Consider the following 17,998-nt stretch of genomic DNA (forward strand, 5'->3'; position numbering starts at 1 on the left):
GACATTTAACCTTGTATATGGTGTACTTAGGCCGCCCGACGCTGTGTAGTTTAAATTTAATGTTTTTGGTGTTAAAAAGTTCATGACCATGGGAGAACTGACGCTCACCAATTTGTTCGAGTCTCAAACTATATTCGCCGACCACAAGGACCTCATCCACGATGTGGCCTACGATTTTTACGGGGAACGAATGGCTACTTGCTCGAGCGACCAGTATGTGAAGGTAGGTTATGTTTAGATAATAATTATGATAATATGAACTATTTCTATCAAAACAGCATTATTTTAATCGTAGACTATGTAGGTAGGTATTATGACATAGAATTGAATAGTCCACTACTGCAAAAGCCAGTAAGAAGAGAAGCCTTGGCAAAGCATGTTTGTGTGTGTGTGATCTTTTAACCATACGACCTGTACGGTACGGCCCTGTCGGTAGAGGTCTTGCCTGTGAAGCCGATGATCCTGGGTTCAAATACCGGTAAGGACATTTCTACCTTTGCCGAGTTTATAACTATCTTAGTTATGGATGTTTTCAATGTTATTATGGGCTTACTGTGGGCCTTGAATTTGGTCCAAGAATCCTTTAATATTTATATAATTAACACCTTTGCGGAAGTAGGTAGCTAAATTGCACCATTAACTCAAACAGCATGGTGAAAAAAAATTTTTTTTAAGGTATGGGACTCCGATGGTCGCGACGGCTGGAAGATGACAGCCAGCTGGAAGGCGCACCATGGCTCGGTGTGGAAGGTCACCTGGGCGCACCCTGAGTTTGGGCAGGTCATTGCTACATGTTCATTTGACCGTACCGCTGCTATTTGGGAGGAAGTTGGTAAGATCACTCATCATTCTTATATCCTAATTTTAATATGTAAAGTGTATGATGTTTTGACATTCGAAAGTTGTCAATTTATATGGATACTTAATACAAAAAGTACTTAAGAGTCTTTGGCAATCATTCAAAATCAAGTAATTGCACTTATCTATGTATGATAGAGGCCACGTGACAATACCTTGTCTAAAAATAAAACCTCAAACTATGTATGTTTAACATTAAATTCTTATTTGCATATTAAATTTGACTTGTCCATAACCTCCTAAGGCCCAGCCATACAAATGAAAAATAAAATATTTGCCATAGAAATTTTAACCTTTAGTGTAGGATTTTGCGCTATTAAAAAACTGAACGAAACAAAGCAAAAGCAACTCTGTTCCCATCGAATATGATTTAAATTTCATTGAACTGAATAAGTACTATAGGTAGGACCTTGGGCCTTAGGAGGATATGTGTAATTCAATTTATTGCGTTTTTCTAATATGTATGTACATATTATATACTGTAATATGCATTTGTTATTGGTTTTTATGCATTTGTTTTTGATTTTGAACATGCCTTGTGAAACATAGTAAAAGCATTAAACTTTTGGTTTTCAACTATACCAAATCTTTTCCCTTCCATACCACATTGAAACCAATTGAGATCTATTCTGTAACCCTCTTATTCATAAAACTTTACAGGACTGATTTTGCTAAATTATGTTTTATCCCTTTCTTACAAATACATAAGTCAAAATGACAGATAAGGACAAACGATTATTAGCTAATTCAGGTTTGTAGCGCGTTTATGAATAAGGGGGTCCTTATCCATTGTATTTCAGGTGACACCACAGCCCCTGGGTCAGAGAAAGGTCTCCGGACATGGCTAAAGCGCTCCAACCTAGTTGACTCCAGAACCTCCGTGACAGATGTCAAGTTTGGACCTAAGCACTTGGGCCTATTACTAGTCACATGCTCCGCTGATGGCATTATTAGGTGAGATATGATCAAAAAAGTTACTAAAAAGTTACTGTGAAAGCCTAGACGAGCAAAAAAGGTATTTGCTTGTATTATATGTATAAATCTTGTTCTACCTTGGCAAAGTGATGTAAACAGGTAAAAAAAGTTCCATTTAATTGTCATTAGTTGATTGGACTTGATTGTCATATAGGGTAATTCGCCAGTAACTGGCCAAGTGGCCACCTGTTAGTAACTGGCCACCCTCAACTATAAATGAATTCTATTCACCTATAAACAGAATTAATTTCAGTACAAGGTGGCCGGTGGCCAGTTACTGGTAAATTACCCTACATGCTCCTTTCTACATTTTTGCGATGTTCAAAAAATATGTAGGTACATTTCTCTAAAAATCGAGACATGACGCTGACACAAACTTAGGATACTTTTTTTTTAATAACACTCTTTGCTGAGTAGAAATTGCCTAAAATAGTATTAAAGGTGAATGGCTTCTATAATAGTCACTTATATTAATGTCTGCAGGATATATGAAGCCCCCGACGTGATGAACCTGGCGCAGTGGACGCTGCAGCATGAGATCCCCACGAAGGTTTCCATTAGCTGTCTCTCCTGGAACCCCTCACTGTCAAGGTGTGTATTTTATTATTATTTTGAAGTTCAACCAGAAATACATACAATAACGTGTACTTATTTGACTAAAATATCAGTATTTAATTACACAAACGGGTCTACCGCGATATAATTTCATTGTTTTTACTTCAATTCCTTGTTTTTACTTCAATTCCTTGTTTTTATAAACTAATTTCGGGTAGTTTAGTGGTGTTTTATTAATATCTCCGTTGACATTTTGTTGGGACGTCAGTCTTTCCGTGACCACAGCTGGTGCAACTCAGCTGAGACGTCTGAATTGAAGGTAAAAACAATGAAATTATATCGCGGTAGACCCGTTTGTGTAATTAAATATGTGTACAAAACGCGAGAGTTTAAAGTGTTATAAAATATTAGTATACAGGGTAAATCGTCAATTACTGGCCACCCTAAGCTAAAAATGAATTCTATTCACCTATAAACAGACTCCATTTTAGTATATGATTTCAATAATTGGCCACCCTTTAATAACTATCCACCTTATACTAAAATGGATTCTGTTTGTAGGTGAATAAATTTAATTATTTTTAATTTAGCGTGGCTAGTTACTATAAACAGTGGCCAATTATTAACGAATTAAACTAGAATTCGACCAAGAAAAGTCTGCAGCGATTTTGATGCAGTGTGTTATTTTAAACGTCAAACTTCTATGAAATTATGATATACAGGGTGATCAATCCAAATGGGTCAGTATGGAGAAGTCGGAAACTATGAGAGATAGCGAAATCTGTTCTTAGGAAACATGGCGCCGATTTTAAATTTAATAATAATGACATTCAAACTTAACAACAAACAGTAGTCGAGTGATTTGAAAATAAATGTGTTGTGTGTGTGGAAAGTCTTCCTCTACGAGTAAGTATACAGGGTGGAATAATGTGTTTACAGAGTGAACCCACCAATGATAGCCGTAGGCAGTGACGAGCCGAACACAGCCGCCGCCGTCACCCCAGTCAACGATAAGGGAGTGGCGTGCAACGGGAAGGTCTTCCTCTACGAGTAAGTATACAGGGTGGAATAATGTGTTGACAGAGTGAACCCACTAATGATAGCCGTAGGCAGCGACGAGCCTAACACAGCCGCCGCCGTCACCCCGGTCAACGATAAGGGAGTGGCGTGCAACGGGAAAGTCTTCCTCTACGAGTAAGTATACAGGGTGGAATGTGTTGACAGAGTGAACCCACCAATGATAGCCGTAGGCAGTGACGAGCCTAACACAGCCGCCGCCGTCGCCCCGGTCAACGATAAGGGAGTGGCGTGCAACGGGAAAGTCTTCCTCTACGAGTGAGTATACAGGGTGGAATTCATAGCCCTCTGTAATAGCCAAAGACGTCGCCCAATAGCCCAGCCCAATATCAGACGTGGCTCACTCCGCGATTTCGTCGCGTCGCTACAAGTACATGCGGCCCACACCAATGTTGGTGTCTAGCAGTAGTAGTTGCCGCGCACCGCTACGGAACGGACGCCTGCTAGTGCTTGTGGTCATATCTGTTGTGATAGACGCATTTTGTTAGAGAGTGAACTTTCAGTACCTAGTTTAGTACAGAAGGTTTACTACTTACTATTATTTTATTCTGTGCCAATATCAACCTTCATGCATTCTTTTTATTTATTTTGGAAAATATGTCAACGAAAAAATTATAAGTAGGTACATTTTATCGACGCAATATTCAAAAAATTCCAACGCTCTTTTTTCACACCATTTCATTGTCAATTAATTACGAGTATCTCTGAAAGGTTAAGAAGTAATGTAGATTAATGTATTGTTTTGTACAGATACAGCGAAGCGTCTCGTCGCTGGACTCGAACCGACTGCCTCTCGTCAGTCCAAGAGCCTGTTAACGACCTCGCTTTCGCTCCCAACCTCGGTCGCTCATTCCACCTCCTTGCTGTTGCTACTAAAGACGTCAGGATTATCAAGATAGAACCTATTACGTGAGTTATACCTGCCTCTCTCTCTGTTAACGACCTCGCCTTCGCTCCTAACCTCGGTCGCTCATTCCACCTCGTCGCCACTAAAGACGTCAGGATTATCAAGATAGAACTATTACGTGAGTTATGCCTGCCTCTCTCTATTAACGACCTCGCTTTCGCTTCCAACCTCGGTCGCTAATTCCACCTCCTTGCTGTCGCTACTAAAGACGCCAGGATGATCAAGATAGAACCCATCACCTGAGTCATACCTGTCTCTGTTTGTTGACGACATCGTCTTCGCTCTCAACCTCGGCCGCGCATTCCAACTCACCGTCGCTATTAAAGATGTCTGGATATCAACAGAGAGCCCATTACGTGGTTATATTCGCTCGCAAAATGTCTACGACACACGGATGGACGGACATACGGTTATTTAAGTAGTAGCGCCGTACCGCTCTGCGCGACTTCCTACCATTGAAATATTGAACGTAGCCTGTGTATAAATTCCTTGCACCCCTTGTAAGATGAACTCCTGAATTCGGAACTTTTTATACCACTAACCAAGGTCACTTTAGTAGTTAGTTTTGGTTGCTTGCCGTCTGGTCTGGCACTCACTTCAAGGTTCTGGTTCTGCCCTTTTGGTTGCAGACGCAATTAGGCGTGGGCCGTGGCTCACTCCGCGATTTCGTAGCTTTGCAACAGGTAGCTACAAGTACATCCGTCCCACGCCAATTTTGGTGGCTAACCATAGGCCGCGCTTGATGCCGTCGCCATCTAGCGGTCATATCTGTCCTAATCGTAACAGATGCGTTTGGTTAGAGAGTGGATCTTCTGTACCTAGTACAGATTTATTCTGTGACGCAACCCAAATTGCCCGGAAAGTGTTTTAACACTATTTTCTCACATCCGCAGAGATTCATCGACCTCCTCAAACGGTTCAAGCGTGCGTTTCAAAACGGAAGTAATGGCGGCGTTCGAGGAGCATTACTCTTGCGTGTGGCGCGTCTCGTGGAACGTGACGGGCACCTTGCTGGCTTCTTCGGGGGACGACTGCAGTGTGCGCTTATGGAAAAGTGAGTAAACTGACCAACTGATAAAGTGTAGCCATGTCATAATTTATCCTCGTGACTTGAAACTCTCGCATCGCTGAAGATTTCACTTTTTTAACCATTTTCTACGCTTTGGTTCCACTTTCGAATCTTTCGTTTGCTCGTGTATCAATGAGTTAAATTTCGTGAATTTTGTCACCTTGTAAAATAATTAATTATATAAGTGCTGTGTTAAATTACCTTGTCAACAAATTTATTTGCTCAAGGTGCAAAAATAATTTTGATTTGATTTGATTTTTTTGGCCTACACGAATATCGTGGCAAAGCCTACTTCGCTGGAAAAATCTTAACAGCGCGAGTCAGCCAGCCGCCCGCGCGGCGCTAACGACATCTCTTGGGGCATATGTGTACTTTAAAACGGAAGTGTACAAACGGTTCTCCATACAAACGTAGTCCATGGATGTTCACATTAAGGAATATATAAAAAAAATATTTTCGTTTTGTATGCCTATTAACCATAGATATGGCCCTTGCGTTTCACTCTTTTATTATTTTAAGAGTTAGGAGTGAACAAATCCAAACATATTTTTAAAGGCTCGTAACACTTGTAATAATAAATCAATACAGAGGCATAGCTCCGGTTAATATTAATCAAAATACGTAAAAATATTTTCTATACATAATGATAATGTTCAGAAAGTAAAATAGGAATTATATTTGTATGTAGAAGCCGTCCGCCTTTCTCCACCATCCTCTAATTTCCGTGATATACCTTAATATACATATTGCCCGTCGGCAAACTTAATTGCACAAGGCTTTAAAAATAACAACAAATGAATTCGAATTGAATGATTTCTAATGGCACAACATCGCGAGGTCTATATCGCAGGAAAAATATTAACAGCGTGAGTCAGACGCGCCGGCCGCGCGCCGCTAGCGACATCTATCGGGGAATAGAGTCAGAACGAGCTAAGTTGGCAGCAAAGACGTATGTAACTTCGTATAAGATGAATAAAGTCTAAGAAAAAAAACGTGCCTCGGAAATCAAGAAAAAGTCATTCTCGGATAGATGCCGCACACACCTTTAGCCTGTGCTCAGCTAGATAGCGTGACGACACCGTTTCCTATTTAACAATTTTAATACATAGATATCAGTGAATGAACATGGATCAAAATGATATATAAATAATAAAATCGTTTATCCATATATATACATTTTCTTGATAATTTAATACGTTTTCATTTTGAGTTTTAGTCGTGTGTCGATAGATGGCAGTAAATTTACTGTGACTACAAAATTTACCATGACAGGACCCCTCTATAGCTATACTATCTATCCTTTTTGGTTGGCAGCGACAAGTGTTATTTTAAACGTCATAAATTAATAGAAGTTTGACGTTTAAATTAAAAGTTGCACAGTCTGTGCCAGTGGTGGACAAACATTCTTCGGGTCAGAAGGCTTAAGAAATTAGAAGAGGGCCAGAAATGCAGCAATTTTTTAGGGTTCCGTACCCAAAGGGTAAAACGGGACCCTATTACTAAGACTTCGCTGTCCGTCCGTCCGTCCGTCCGTCCGTCTGTCTGTCACCAGGCTGTATCTCACGAACCGTGATAGCTAGACAGTTGAAATTTTCACAGATGATGTATTTCTGTTGCCGCTATAACAACAATTACTAAAAACAGAATAAAATAAAGATTTAAGTGGGGCTCCCATACAGCAAACGTGATTTTTTACCAAAGTTAAGCAACGTCGGGCGTGGTCAGTACTTGGATGGGTGACCGTTTTCTTTTTGCATTTTTTTCCGTTTTTTTTTGCTTTATGGTACGAAACCCTTCGTGCGCGAGTCCGACTCGCACTTGCCCGGTTTTTATTATTTTACGGACCATATACTAATTATTTTGAAGGACGGCCGGCCGGAGATGGCCGTTGGTCCGTTGTACGTTACGTACAAATAGCCATACATTTGACGTGCCCCTCCCCCGTAAAAATCGGCAGACTGTTTTGTACAGAAAATGACAGACAAGGCGTCTCCTTACGTTACTTAAATGCTTTAAGCACAGCAGTCATTAATGTAGGAAATTTAGGTATTCTGACACCGCGTCGATTTATAGTTTAGGCATTTTGAATCAAGAATCAAAATCAAGTATTTTATTCTTTGAGAAAAAGAAATAGGCATTCTGGACTTCAGGACTTGACATCTAAAAATTTTGGTAAATCGGTATAAAGAAATCAAGGTATGTATACCTAATGCAATAAAAGCCTCCGCACGGGTGCGGCGGAGGTAGTGTTATACAGGGTGTTTGGTACATCGTTTGCCAAATTAAAACGGCAGATAGGTTGAATCATTTGCGATCTGCTCATGTCTAGAAAAAAAAATTGGCCATGTTTTTTTTTACTACTGCTCAAGTAAAAATTTGAAATTTACGAAAAGCTGCCATAGAAGTGAAAAAAAAATGTGCGCAAAATTAAAAATTTCCAGGCCTGGGAAGATAGCAAATGACTCAACCTATTTGCCGTTTTAATTTGGCAAACGATGTACCAAACACCCTGTATTTGTCCCTATGTGGAATTCTGGATCCATTTGGAAAAGTGCTTCCTACTGTTCGATGATCTTTTGTAAGCATTATTAAATTGCACAACGGGACTTAATCGCGTATTTCAGTTTTAAGATTTACCTCCGACGTTTCGAGGACGGCGTTGTCCCCGTGGTCCACGATTAATGCCTGTATTCGGATTTCGAGATAATCACAAGATCTAGAGATCAACTAGATCTACATTAGATATCGACTAGATGTGACTTGGATATCTAACAAAGAAGGGTACCCAACTGTCCGACTCTGATTTGATTTATTTTGATATATGTTATAGAGTAGTCTACAATAACGGACACGTATTTTTTTTAGCATAAAAAAAATATATATATAACAAATAAATATAATAAATATATTTTTATATAAAAAATTAAATCAGTGATCTTTTGTAAGGTTTTAAACTGTGTTTTAATTTTCACGATTTAATTAATATTAGGTACCCGTCGGCAAATGTAATTGCACGAGGATTCAAAAATAAATAAAATGAATTATAATAAAATTATAATAAAATTAGAATATGATCGCGAGGTCCATATCAAAGGAAAAATCTTGACAGCGCGAGTCAGCCGCGCTGCCCGCGCGGCGCTAGCGACATCTTTCGGAGAATGAGTGCAACTGGGACTACGTTTAACCAAAGAGAATTTAGACTAGAGGAATATTGTGAAAGTGCATCCCGCAAACAGAATCCTCGTGTGAAAGTTACTATATTAGCACCTATACTACTAAAACGGGATCCTGCAAAAAACCATACCCGCAAAAAGCTGGACGTCAGTGGGAAACAGCTCTTAGGGTACTTATTGCGACACCACGTCAATTTGATGTTTAGTTTCACCTGACCGTTGTCTGTCTGTCTGTAATCAAATCTTGCAAGTTAAATTTCCCGCTTCCCGGTTTCCGATTGAGCTGAAATTTTGCATACATACGTAAGTCGGGTGATAATGCAATATTATGGTGTCATCGAGCTGATCTGATGATGGAGACCGGAGGTGCCCATAGGAACTATGTGATAAAACAACGCAACCTAATTGTGTTTGGGGTTTTTAGAATTGTCTCGATGAGCATTAGTTGCCTGTGGAAAGAAAAGTACAGTCAGCGATAAAAGCTTGTACCAAAAATGAAATTTTTGCCAAAAACTTATTGAGAAAATAAATAAGGCATTCTGAGATTGACATTTTGACACAATTCCGTTTTGATATGTTGGATATTTGGTATGTGGTTATAACGAAATTAAAGTACAATGAAACCTAAAAGTAGACTAAATTTGCTACAATATTAAAATTGTCTTGAGAAGGTACTATCAAAAACTAGTCTTTTAGGCTTATAATCGCCCAAATCTAAAGGAAAACCGACATTTTCGCGACTATTTCGATTTTTGACAAAGTTGCGTTCGGAGCTCGAGGTCACAAACTTGGATTATTCATTGGGCCAACAATGCCAACATCATAAATAAGTCTGTAAAAATTCAGAACTACCGGATTTGACGCAAAAGAGCTACATTACAAAATTCGACAAAGTTACTGGATTATAAGCCTTGTCAAATGTAATTGCACAAGGCGCTAAAAATTTATTTGATGTTTGAGTTTGAATTTATGCTACTAGAATATCATCGCGAGGTCCATATCGCAGGAAAAATCTTAAATGCGCGAGTCAGCCGCGCGGCCCGCGCAGCGCCAGCGACATCTCTCGGAGACTTCGTTCAACTGGGTCTACGTTTAGTTGAGAGTAGATTTTTTAAAGTGGATATTCCTTAGTTTGCAAATGTGCAGGTCTATGAGCGCAACTTCGATTGTATGGAAGCGGAGCGTGATACCAAAATTCGCTGCAAACTACTTCCCTCATACTGGAGTCAGTTACGGATCGTTGCCATATATGACCCAAAATTTTTTTATTAAGCTATGAGCTTCATCACATATGATCTCTGAGTAATTCTAAGCATTTCTAGCCTCGGAGGCGATAAGAAGCGTGCGTCTAGTCGAGGAGGGCGGAGTACAAAGATGGCCGCCGCCCGTCATCATTAAAAAAAATCTGTTCTGGTCTTGGTGGCTACTAGGGCAAGTTTGGTATCATTTTCGTATAAACCGAAGACGTGGAATTCATTGCTGATATTTGTTTTTTTCAGTTTCATAGTAATTTTGCAAGAAAAACGTAAAAAGATAAAAATTTGGGATGGAGGTTTTTGCTTTGAGAGCTAATAACTTTTGTATAGTGGCCAAAAGTATCATACAAAAAATATTATAATAAAGCGCAATTCATGCAGCTTCTAAACATATACATGTTTTGTAATATACTACTGCAAAAAGATGGTGAAAAAATTATTAAATGACCGCAGCGCGGGTAGTTGGACTCTCGCTAGGCGGCGTTTATCTTACAAAATGGTCGAGTACGAGTATCTACGTAGGTAACTATGCTTACTTTGCTAGATTTTATGATGACGAATAAAATGCTTTCTGTATATTTAATGTCCGCAGTTTCCAGTACACAGACATAATTCTGGTATAGGTTAAAAAAATACACACAGGTATCCCCATGTCTAAAGAGGAGGGCGGCTCGCTTAACAAATAAGATCATGTACAACCGCAATTTCAGGTTGGGTTAGGTTAGGTTCGTTAGTTAACTTTTATCCCTCAGAGCAGAAAACAGAAGCCCCGCGAGGCGGGGCTTCGTTGGTTTGTCACCAAGTCATACTTGCATAACCTATATTAGTATGACAAATATACATAGCTGTTATGATTTCTAAATGTAAGCTCTCCGCATAATAGTTATTTGTTTTACAAGGGGGCAAAGTTGTTGTTTAACCGCTCGTGCTAATATTGATACCCGATCAAGCGAAAGATTTCAAAATTGAACCACGAGCGTAGTGAGTGGTTCGAAAAATGGAATCTTGAGCGTTGTAAGGGTTTCAAAGAACGAGGGTTAAACAAAATTTGCCGCCGAGTGAAACACAGAATTTTTCACCACACCAACCTGAAGCAAATATTAAATGTAAAATATCAAACAAAATCAAACCAAATCAAATCCAAATGAATGTTATGTGCAGGTTGAAGTTATTTATTAAAAACAACAAGTAAGTACCTATAAAATTACTTAAAGTGATTTATAGCATGAAAATTATCGTGAAAATAAATATTTTGCCTCTTCCTAAGTAGTACAATTTCTCTCATAAATAGTGTTTTAATATTATCAGCAAAAATAAGAGCGCTATTTTATTAGAATAATTTCATTTATAATAGTTATTTCTCGGACCCAATTTTGGACCCGGGTATATCCTTAAACTACGTTCAAAAGAGAGGTATGGGCACTGTGAATGTCATCTCGCTTTGTGTGGTAGGGCATAGCACAGCGGATGTCATTCCAGATCTATCCGAGCAGAGCCCAACTGGGGAAGTACGTACTTACCTCCACCTTACAGAAAACACCGGCCAAATAACACTAGGCCCCACTCAAATCGTTGCGAGTGCATTAAAATTAAAGTGCATAAAATTATGTCTGTATGATGAATTATGTCTGGATGAAAGTATTTTATTCGTCATCATAAAATCTAGCAAAGTAAGCATACCTACGTAGATACTCGTACTCGATCATTTTGTAAGATAAACGACGGTCCGCAAGATAAACGAAAGTCCAACTACCCGCGCTGCGGTCATTTAATAATTTTTTCACCATCTTTTTGCAGTAGGATATTACTCAACGTGTATATGTTTAGAATCTGCATGAATTACGCTTTATTATAGTATTTTTTATATGATATTTTTGGCCACTATACAAAAGTTATTAGCTCTCAAAGCAAAAACCTCCATCCTAAATTTTCATCTTTTTACGTTTTTCTTGTAAAATTACTATGAAGCTGAAAAAAACAAATATCAGCAATGAATTCTACGTCTCCGGTTTATACGAAAATGATACCAAACTTGCCCTAGTAGCCACCAGGACCAGAACAGATTTTTTTGAATGATGACGGGTGGCGGCCATCTTTGTACCCCCCCTCCCCTTATTGCCTCCCAGGCTTGAAATGCTTAGAATTACTCAAAGATCATATGTGATGAAGCTCATAGCTTAATAAAAAATTTTTGGGTCAACTTCATAACTGACTCCGCTATCAGTATATAAGCCTTGTCAAATTTAATTGTACAAGGCGCTAAAAATTCACTTTTTGGATTTGAAGTTTAAACCGTTAATCCTAGTGAGTATTATATTCTTTGGAGTTAATGCTATTACGAGTAGAATATTATCGCGAGGTCCACATGGTAGGAAAGATCTTAACTGCGCGAGTCAGCCGCGCGGCCCGCGCAGCGCTAGCGACATCTCTCGGAGACTTCGTTCAACCGGGTCTACGTTTAGTTGAGAGTATATTTTTACTCCTTAGTTAGGTACTCCTTAGTTTGCAAATGTGCTAGTCTATGAGAGCGTAAATTCGATTGTATGGAAGCGGAGCGTGATGGTGCTCAATAACGGTTATTAAATCTCTTTTGCAAGGGGGTTAAAAATGCTTTATGAATTTTATTTACCTGATTTATTTTCACTGCTAAGTCAATAGGGAATATTACGCAAAACTCTGCGTAGAGGGCGTCACAAACGCAATCACAGGGTCTAACGCGAAGCACGAAAATCGAAAGTTCGGTTTCTGCCTCTCTGTCACTCTTGCCTATTCGATCGATAGAGAGGCAGGTAACGAAATTTCGTTTTTCGCGTTTCGCGGCAGGCCACCTGTAAGCAAACCGCCTTGATGCATCAATGTCATACTAAAAACTGTTAGGCCTAGTATGCATAAGTTACTTTATCGTTTACTAAACAACATAGTGTTGCACTCTGTCGGCAGAACATTGCAGTAATACTTCCTATTACTCGTATATTTTACTCTATTGACATGTTAAATCGCCGTTGATTTTTATGTAATTAATGTTTTTTTTTTCCAGTGCAATACCTGAACCAGTGGAAGTGCGTGGCCGTGTTCAAAAACGAGACCCTACCCGGCGACAGCCCGCCCCTCTCCAGGCCGCACACCACCTACATGCGTATGGCCACTATGGCCAACCCGGGCCACATGCCCTTCCACTGACCCCACCCCACCTGGCCACAGAGTAAGTACACCTATGGTAACTACAAAATAATTTCAGGAGTCTGCCGTTAAGAAAAAACCCACTCCGCGATTTCGTCGCTTTGCTACAGGTAGCTAAAAGTACATCCGTTCCACCCTAATTTTGGGGAAAGTCATAAGCCGCGCATGGCGCTGTCGCCCCCTAGCGGCCATATCTGTGCTGATCGTAACAGACGCGTTTTGTTAGAGAGTGAGTCTTCTGTACCTAGTACTATTATTTATTCTGTGTCGACAGAAAAACTAGAAATCAATGTTTATGTATATTTGGTATCGTCTTAGGTCGTCCCATTCGTTTTTCGTCAAGTTCTTAAATTAGTCCTATTCTGCTTTCGTCACTCATTCTACATTCGTTCCAATTGTCGGTGGCTTTCAATGTAGAATGAGTGACGAAAGCAGAATAGGACTAATTTAAGAACTTGACGAAAAACGAATGGGACGACCCAAGACGATACCGTATATTTGTAAAATTATTTATACTTTAGTATAATAAATTTCGTTTCGAATAAAATACGACAATCGAACGTAATATTCACTCTATTATTTATCTAACTAAAATAATATATCACTAATAAATTACTAAAAAACTTAAATCAGTCCAAAACATTCGTTGTCCAAAACGTCCTGTACAACAGAAACGATTTATTCGCTTAAAATTACATTTTTTATGACATAAGGGCCCCCCCCACATCTAGCGTCTTTCGAGCGTCGGCGTCTACAACTCTATGGCCGCTGCTCGACGCAACGTGGACGCAACTGCGCAGTGACGTCATTTTCCATAGCGCTGACCAGACGCCGCCGCTCGAAAGACGCTAGATGTGGGGGGGGGGGCCCTAAGGGTGGGGCCAACGCCTCGACGGGTTCGGGTCATTTCATGGGTGCGGTGCGGCGGAACCGCTGTAGGTGTGGCGTGTCCTTACTGGCGTTTGCGCGTTGACTGTACCAGCCCACCTGAGGACAACATTATTTTTGATAACGTAACTATATCTATTGGTAGATAAATGTGAGAAAATTCAAAAAGTGTCCAGAAAAGTGTTGGGCATACATTTCTCCAATGGGATTGGCAACTGTCAAAGGTTTGCATAGATGGCGCCATCATAGCTTGCCCCTTTTTCTACGAGATTTGGCTTAAAGAGCTTTCATCCAGGGTATTAATAAAACAACTGCGATCATATATAACCATGGATACCGCCTTTAGGAACATTACCGTTCAAATTCTTGGGCCAAATTAGCACACATACACAATTACGCCTACATTCAAATAAGACGACGTGTTTACAGAGCCTGTAATCAAAGCTGGTAAACGAAATAATAGTCATCTTTATTACACGAATGGTACATAGCTAAGTGTAGATGAAATGCATATAATGTCAATAACTACCAATCAGCGACATGAATCCGCTAATAACCTTCTTGCTGTACGTACTGGCCGCTGAGAGTTCGCGGTCTATATTTGATTAGAATATGACTTGGACAGGGACAGGTTTATGCCATACATTGAAGAACCAGTCAAATAATTCACGTATAATAATTTAATGCAGATTAAAAGATAACTAGTTAAAATGTTGTTATGAAATGACAGACTAACTCAACATAAGTAAATATATCATTGTTGTATAAATGTATTCCGCTATAATAAGTATTTTGTATATTTTATTATCAATCTGTATGGCAGTGCGAATTCACGTTCAGGTATAGTCTGTCCGTTTTTCTAAGATCAAGTACGCCATAGTAAATGTATGGCGAACTTGATCTTAGAAATCGGACTGGCTATACAGTCTGCAAAATTTACACGGGTACACGAATCGGGTCAAAAATATTTGAACAGGCGGAGTCACAATAAATCCCCACTTTCAGTTCAGAATATTTTATATGTATATAGCCGGTCAAGCAAGTTTGTCAGTAGAGAAAGGTGCAAAATTAAAATTTTGTATAGGACCACAGCCGTTCGCGCGCTTACATTTTCTAAATTTGCTGCTCTTATAATATTTTAAACTTTCGCGTTTTGAACACATATTAACTCACATTATACGAAACGAAACTGATTTACGTCGATAAATCAAGGTAATTGAATATAATTCGCGTTAGACCCGTCTATAATATGAGTTAATATGTTTGCCGCTCTTTTCTACTGATGGAAATGGCTTGAGAGAGAACCTACATATATGTGACAGTAGAGGGTGGATTCAAATGATCAACATTTTCAGATAATGTGTGTATTTGTTAAATTAATTCAGTGAAAGCATGATAGGAAAAATGTATCTACATATAGGAGACCGGGTATGATTATATCACGGGTTATATCTCATGAATACGTAGAACATATTCTAGATATCTTGCCAGGCATCCACTCAATTTCATGTCTCTCTAATTGGACAGCTTTTTTCCACAGTTCTCTGCGAATAGCATCTTGTGGGAATCTGAATGGAAAGTAATGTAAAATGACAATACCAAATTTGATTATTAATTTGAAATAACTAGGTAGTTTTTTTATAGCTCCATCTCATGAAATAAAAAAGGAAAATACAAATCTGTAAGAAGGAATTTATTACTACATTTATAATTATATAGAAAATACCTAAACAAACACAAGTTAATAAAATAGTCTACTTCATTTAGCATAACACCATCCCTATTATCCTCGCAATTTAAAAAGTCGTATGTTGTTATGAAAGTCGTATGCAGTTGTTACGTTTTAGCTTAGCACGGTAGTATTGAAAACAAATCGTCATGTTTTTTCCTAATTTTACTGAAGTTATCTGTTTACTACAAGTGAAAAGTGATTCCACTGTCCTTGGTATGAACTAAAATAACTTCTGCACCACTTCACGACACATGAATATATTTTTAATTACAAAAAAACGTTTTTTTTATAAATCAATTTAGCCATTTGTCACTGACTGTCATCTCGGTCGTACTGAGATTGCCAATCGAGCAGTTTGTAAGTACCGCCTATCGCGGGGTAGTTTGCGTTGGGTCATAATTGAGCGGACAGAATACTTCCATGTATAGCATTTCGCTGTAAAACAAAGAATTGTCACAATTAGGGATTGACAGGGAAAGCTATGATGGCGCCATCTGCTAAAAACTTCCATCGGCCAACCCAATTTATCACGTTTTTAATATTCGACGGAAATTGTTAGAAAAATCAGCGCAAGGGTCTTTAATTCTACTAAATATTGCTATGCTGTCGCTACATACCGGGTATGGCCTGTAATATGAGCAAAAAATTAACTGTAGGCTGTACTACTCGTACTGACCAACATTTGTTTAGCGACTATTCAAAATAACTCGTGTTTTGATTTTTAATACACTTTAAAGTCTATTCCAAGACGCAATGTATTGCGAATTTCGTTATGTTTAAGGCGTGACAAGCAACGTCAATCACAATGATATGGCATAGCGATGACGTCCATAAGATAATATTTATTTTGTATGAAAAATAGGGAGTCTAAATACTTCATAATTTTTAAAAGTTGTTGAACAAAAGTGTCACCGTTTGAGGAGTACATCAATCTATGTTTTAATTATTTGCTCGTGTTACAGGCCACACCCGGTATTTGTTGAACTTACTGGCATTGCCCGTTCACTCTTACAATGGCTGTTTGAGGACGAGTGTGGACTCACGATATTTCTGGAAATAGTATAAAAAAACAACATTTAGGGTATAAAAGGACCTGTTATCCCTATTTTGGGCATATCCCTAAAGAAAGAAATATCGAGACGAATGCAGAAACTCACCCCAAAGAAGCTCGTTTGATCGTGGTGGCGTGATTCTGCAGCAAAATACGAGCGGGCGGCGTCGCCAACCCTCCCGTGGCTCGCCAACTATTAAAAAAAACAATTTAAGTTAAATATTTAACTAGAGTTAGACCAAGAAAAGTCTGCAGCGATTTTGATAGCCTACGCAGTGCAAGTGTTATTTAAACGTCATAATTTCATAGAAGTTTAACGTGTAAAATAACACTTGTACTGCGCGGGCTATCAAGATCGCTGCAGACTTTTCTTGGTCTAACTCTAGCTAGAATTATTGATTGTCACACACCAACACCATTGTTAAAGGATAACAAATATGTGATGTTCCACGGCAAGTGGTACCTTATGGCGGCTGGCGCTTACGTCGCATAGCGCCGCAATAGTATTGGAGCGGCGTTAATAATAGCGTAAGCGCCAACCGCCATAAGGTACCTTTACCCGTGGGACGTCACATATATTTCATCATCATCATCATCTCAGCCATAAGACGTCCACTGCTGAACATAGGCCTCCCCCTTGGACCTCCATACGTGCCGGTTGGAAGCGACCCGCATCCAGCGTCTTCCGGCGACCTTAACAAGATCGTCTGTCCATCTTGTGGGTGGACGTCCTACGCTGCGCTTGCTAGTCCGTGGTCTCCACTCGAGCACTTTTCGACCCCATCGGCCATCTTCTCTGCGTGCAATGTGGCCTGCCCATTGCCACTTCAGCTTGCTAATCCGGTGGGCTATGTCGGTGACTTTAGTTCGTCTACGGATCTCCTCATTTCTGATTCGATCACGTAGAGAAACTCCGAGCATAGCCCTCTCCATAGCTCGTTGAGCGACTTTGAGTTTTGAGATGAGGCCGATAGTGAAAGCCCACGTTTCGGAGCCGTAAGTCATCACTGGTAACACACATTGATTAAATACTTTCGTCTTGAGGCACTGAGGTATGTCGGACGAAAAGACATTACGTAGTTTCCCGAACGCTGCCCAACCGAGTTGGATTCGGCGGTTGACCTCTTTCTCGAAGTTGGACCTACCTAATTGGACTACTTGTCCTAGGTAGATGTACGAGTCAACAACTTCGAGTACCGAGTTCCCAACAGAGACTGGGATGGGCACAACATTGGCATTTGACATAAGTTTCGTCTTGTTCATTTTCAAGCCCACCC

General features: G+C 39.5%; 2 protein-coding genes across 4 annotated transcripts in view; one reads left to right on the forward strand and one right to left on the reverse strand.

Annotated features, from left to right (window-relative positions):
- The window catches only part of LOC134672081 (nucleoporin SEH1), a 22,165-nt gene continuing 4,167 nt past the window's right edge, over positions 1–17,998 (forward strand). The window contains exons 1-8 of one of the 3 annotated variants that reach the window (XM_063529986.1): positions 1–223; positions 676–832; positions 1,659–1,812; positions 2,317–2,424; positions 3,328–3,438; positions 4,216–4,374; positions 5,266–5,426; positions 12,908–13,076. In XM_063529986.1, the coding sequence (XP_063386056.1) occupies positions 83–223; positions 676–832; positions 1,659–1,812; positions 2,317–2,424; positions 3,328–3,438; positions 4,216–4,374; positions 5,266–5,426; positions 12,908–13,050 (1,134 nt within the window). In that variant the 5' untranslated portion in view covers positions 1–82 and the 3' untranslated portion in view covers positions 13,051–13,076. Of the gene's footprint in view, positions 224–675; positions 833–1,658; positions 1,813–2,316; positions 2,425–3,327; positions 3,439–3,471; positions 3,583–4,215; positions 4,375–5,265; positions 5,427–12,907; positions 13,077–17,998 lie in introns of all 3 variants that reach the window. The other 2 variants (XM_063529987.1, XM_063529988.1) reach the window with 2 other exon arrangements.
- Positions 13,917–17,998, reverse strand: part of LOC134672069 (uncharacterized) — a 19,114-nt gene continuing 15,032 nt past the window's right edge. Inside the window, exons 9-11 of the mRNA XM_063529971.1 lie at positions 16,828–16,914; positions 16,660–16,720; positions 13,917–14,037 (exon numbers count right to left, since the gene is read on the reverse strand). Coding sequence (XP_063386041.1) covers positions 13,954–14,037; positions 16,660–16,720; positions 16,828–16,914 — 232 coding nt within the window. The 3' untranslated portion in view covers positions 13,917–13,953. The remainder of the gene's footprint in view (positions 14,038–16,659; positions 16,721–16,827; positions 16,915–17,998) is intronic.

The sequence above is a fragment of the Cydia fagiglandana genome, chromosome 16 (genome assembly GCF_963556715.1).
Source record: "Cydia fagiglandana chromosome 16, ilCydFagi1.1, whole genome shotgun sequence".
Lineage (NCBI taxonomy): Eukaryota > Metazoa > Arthropoda > Insecta > Lepidoptera > Tortricidae > Cydia > Cydia fagiglandana.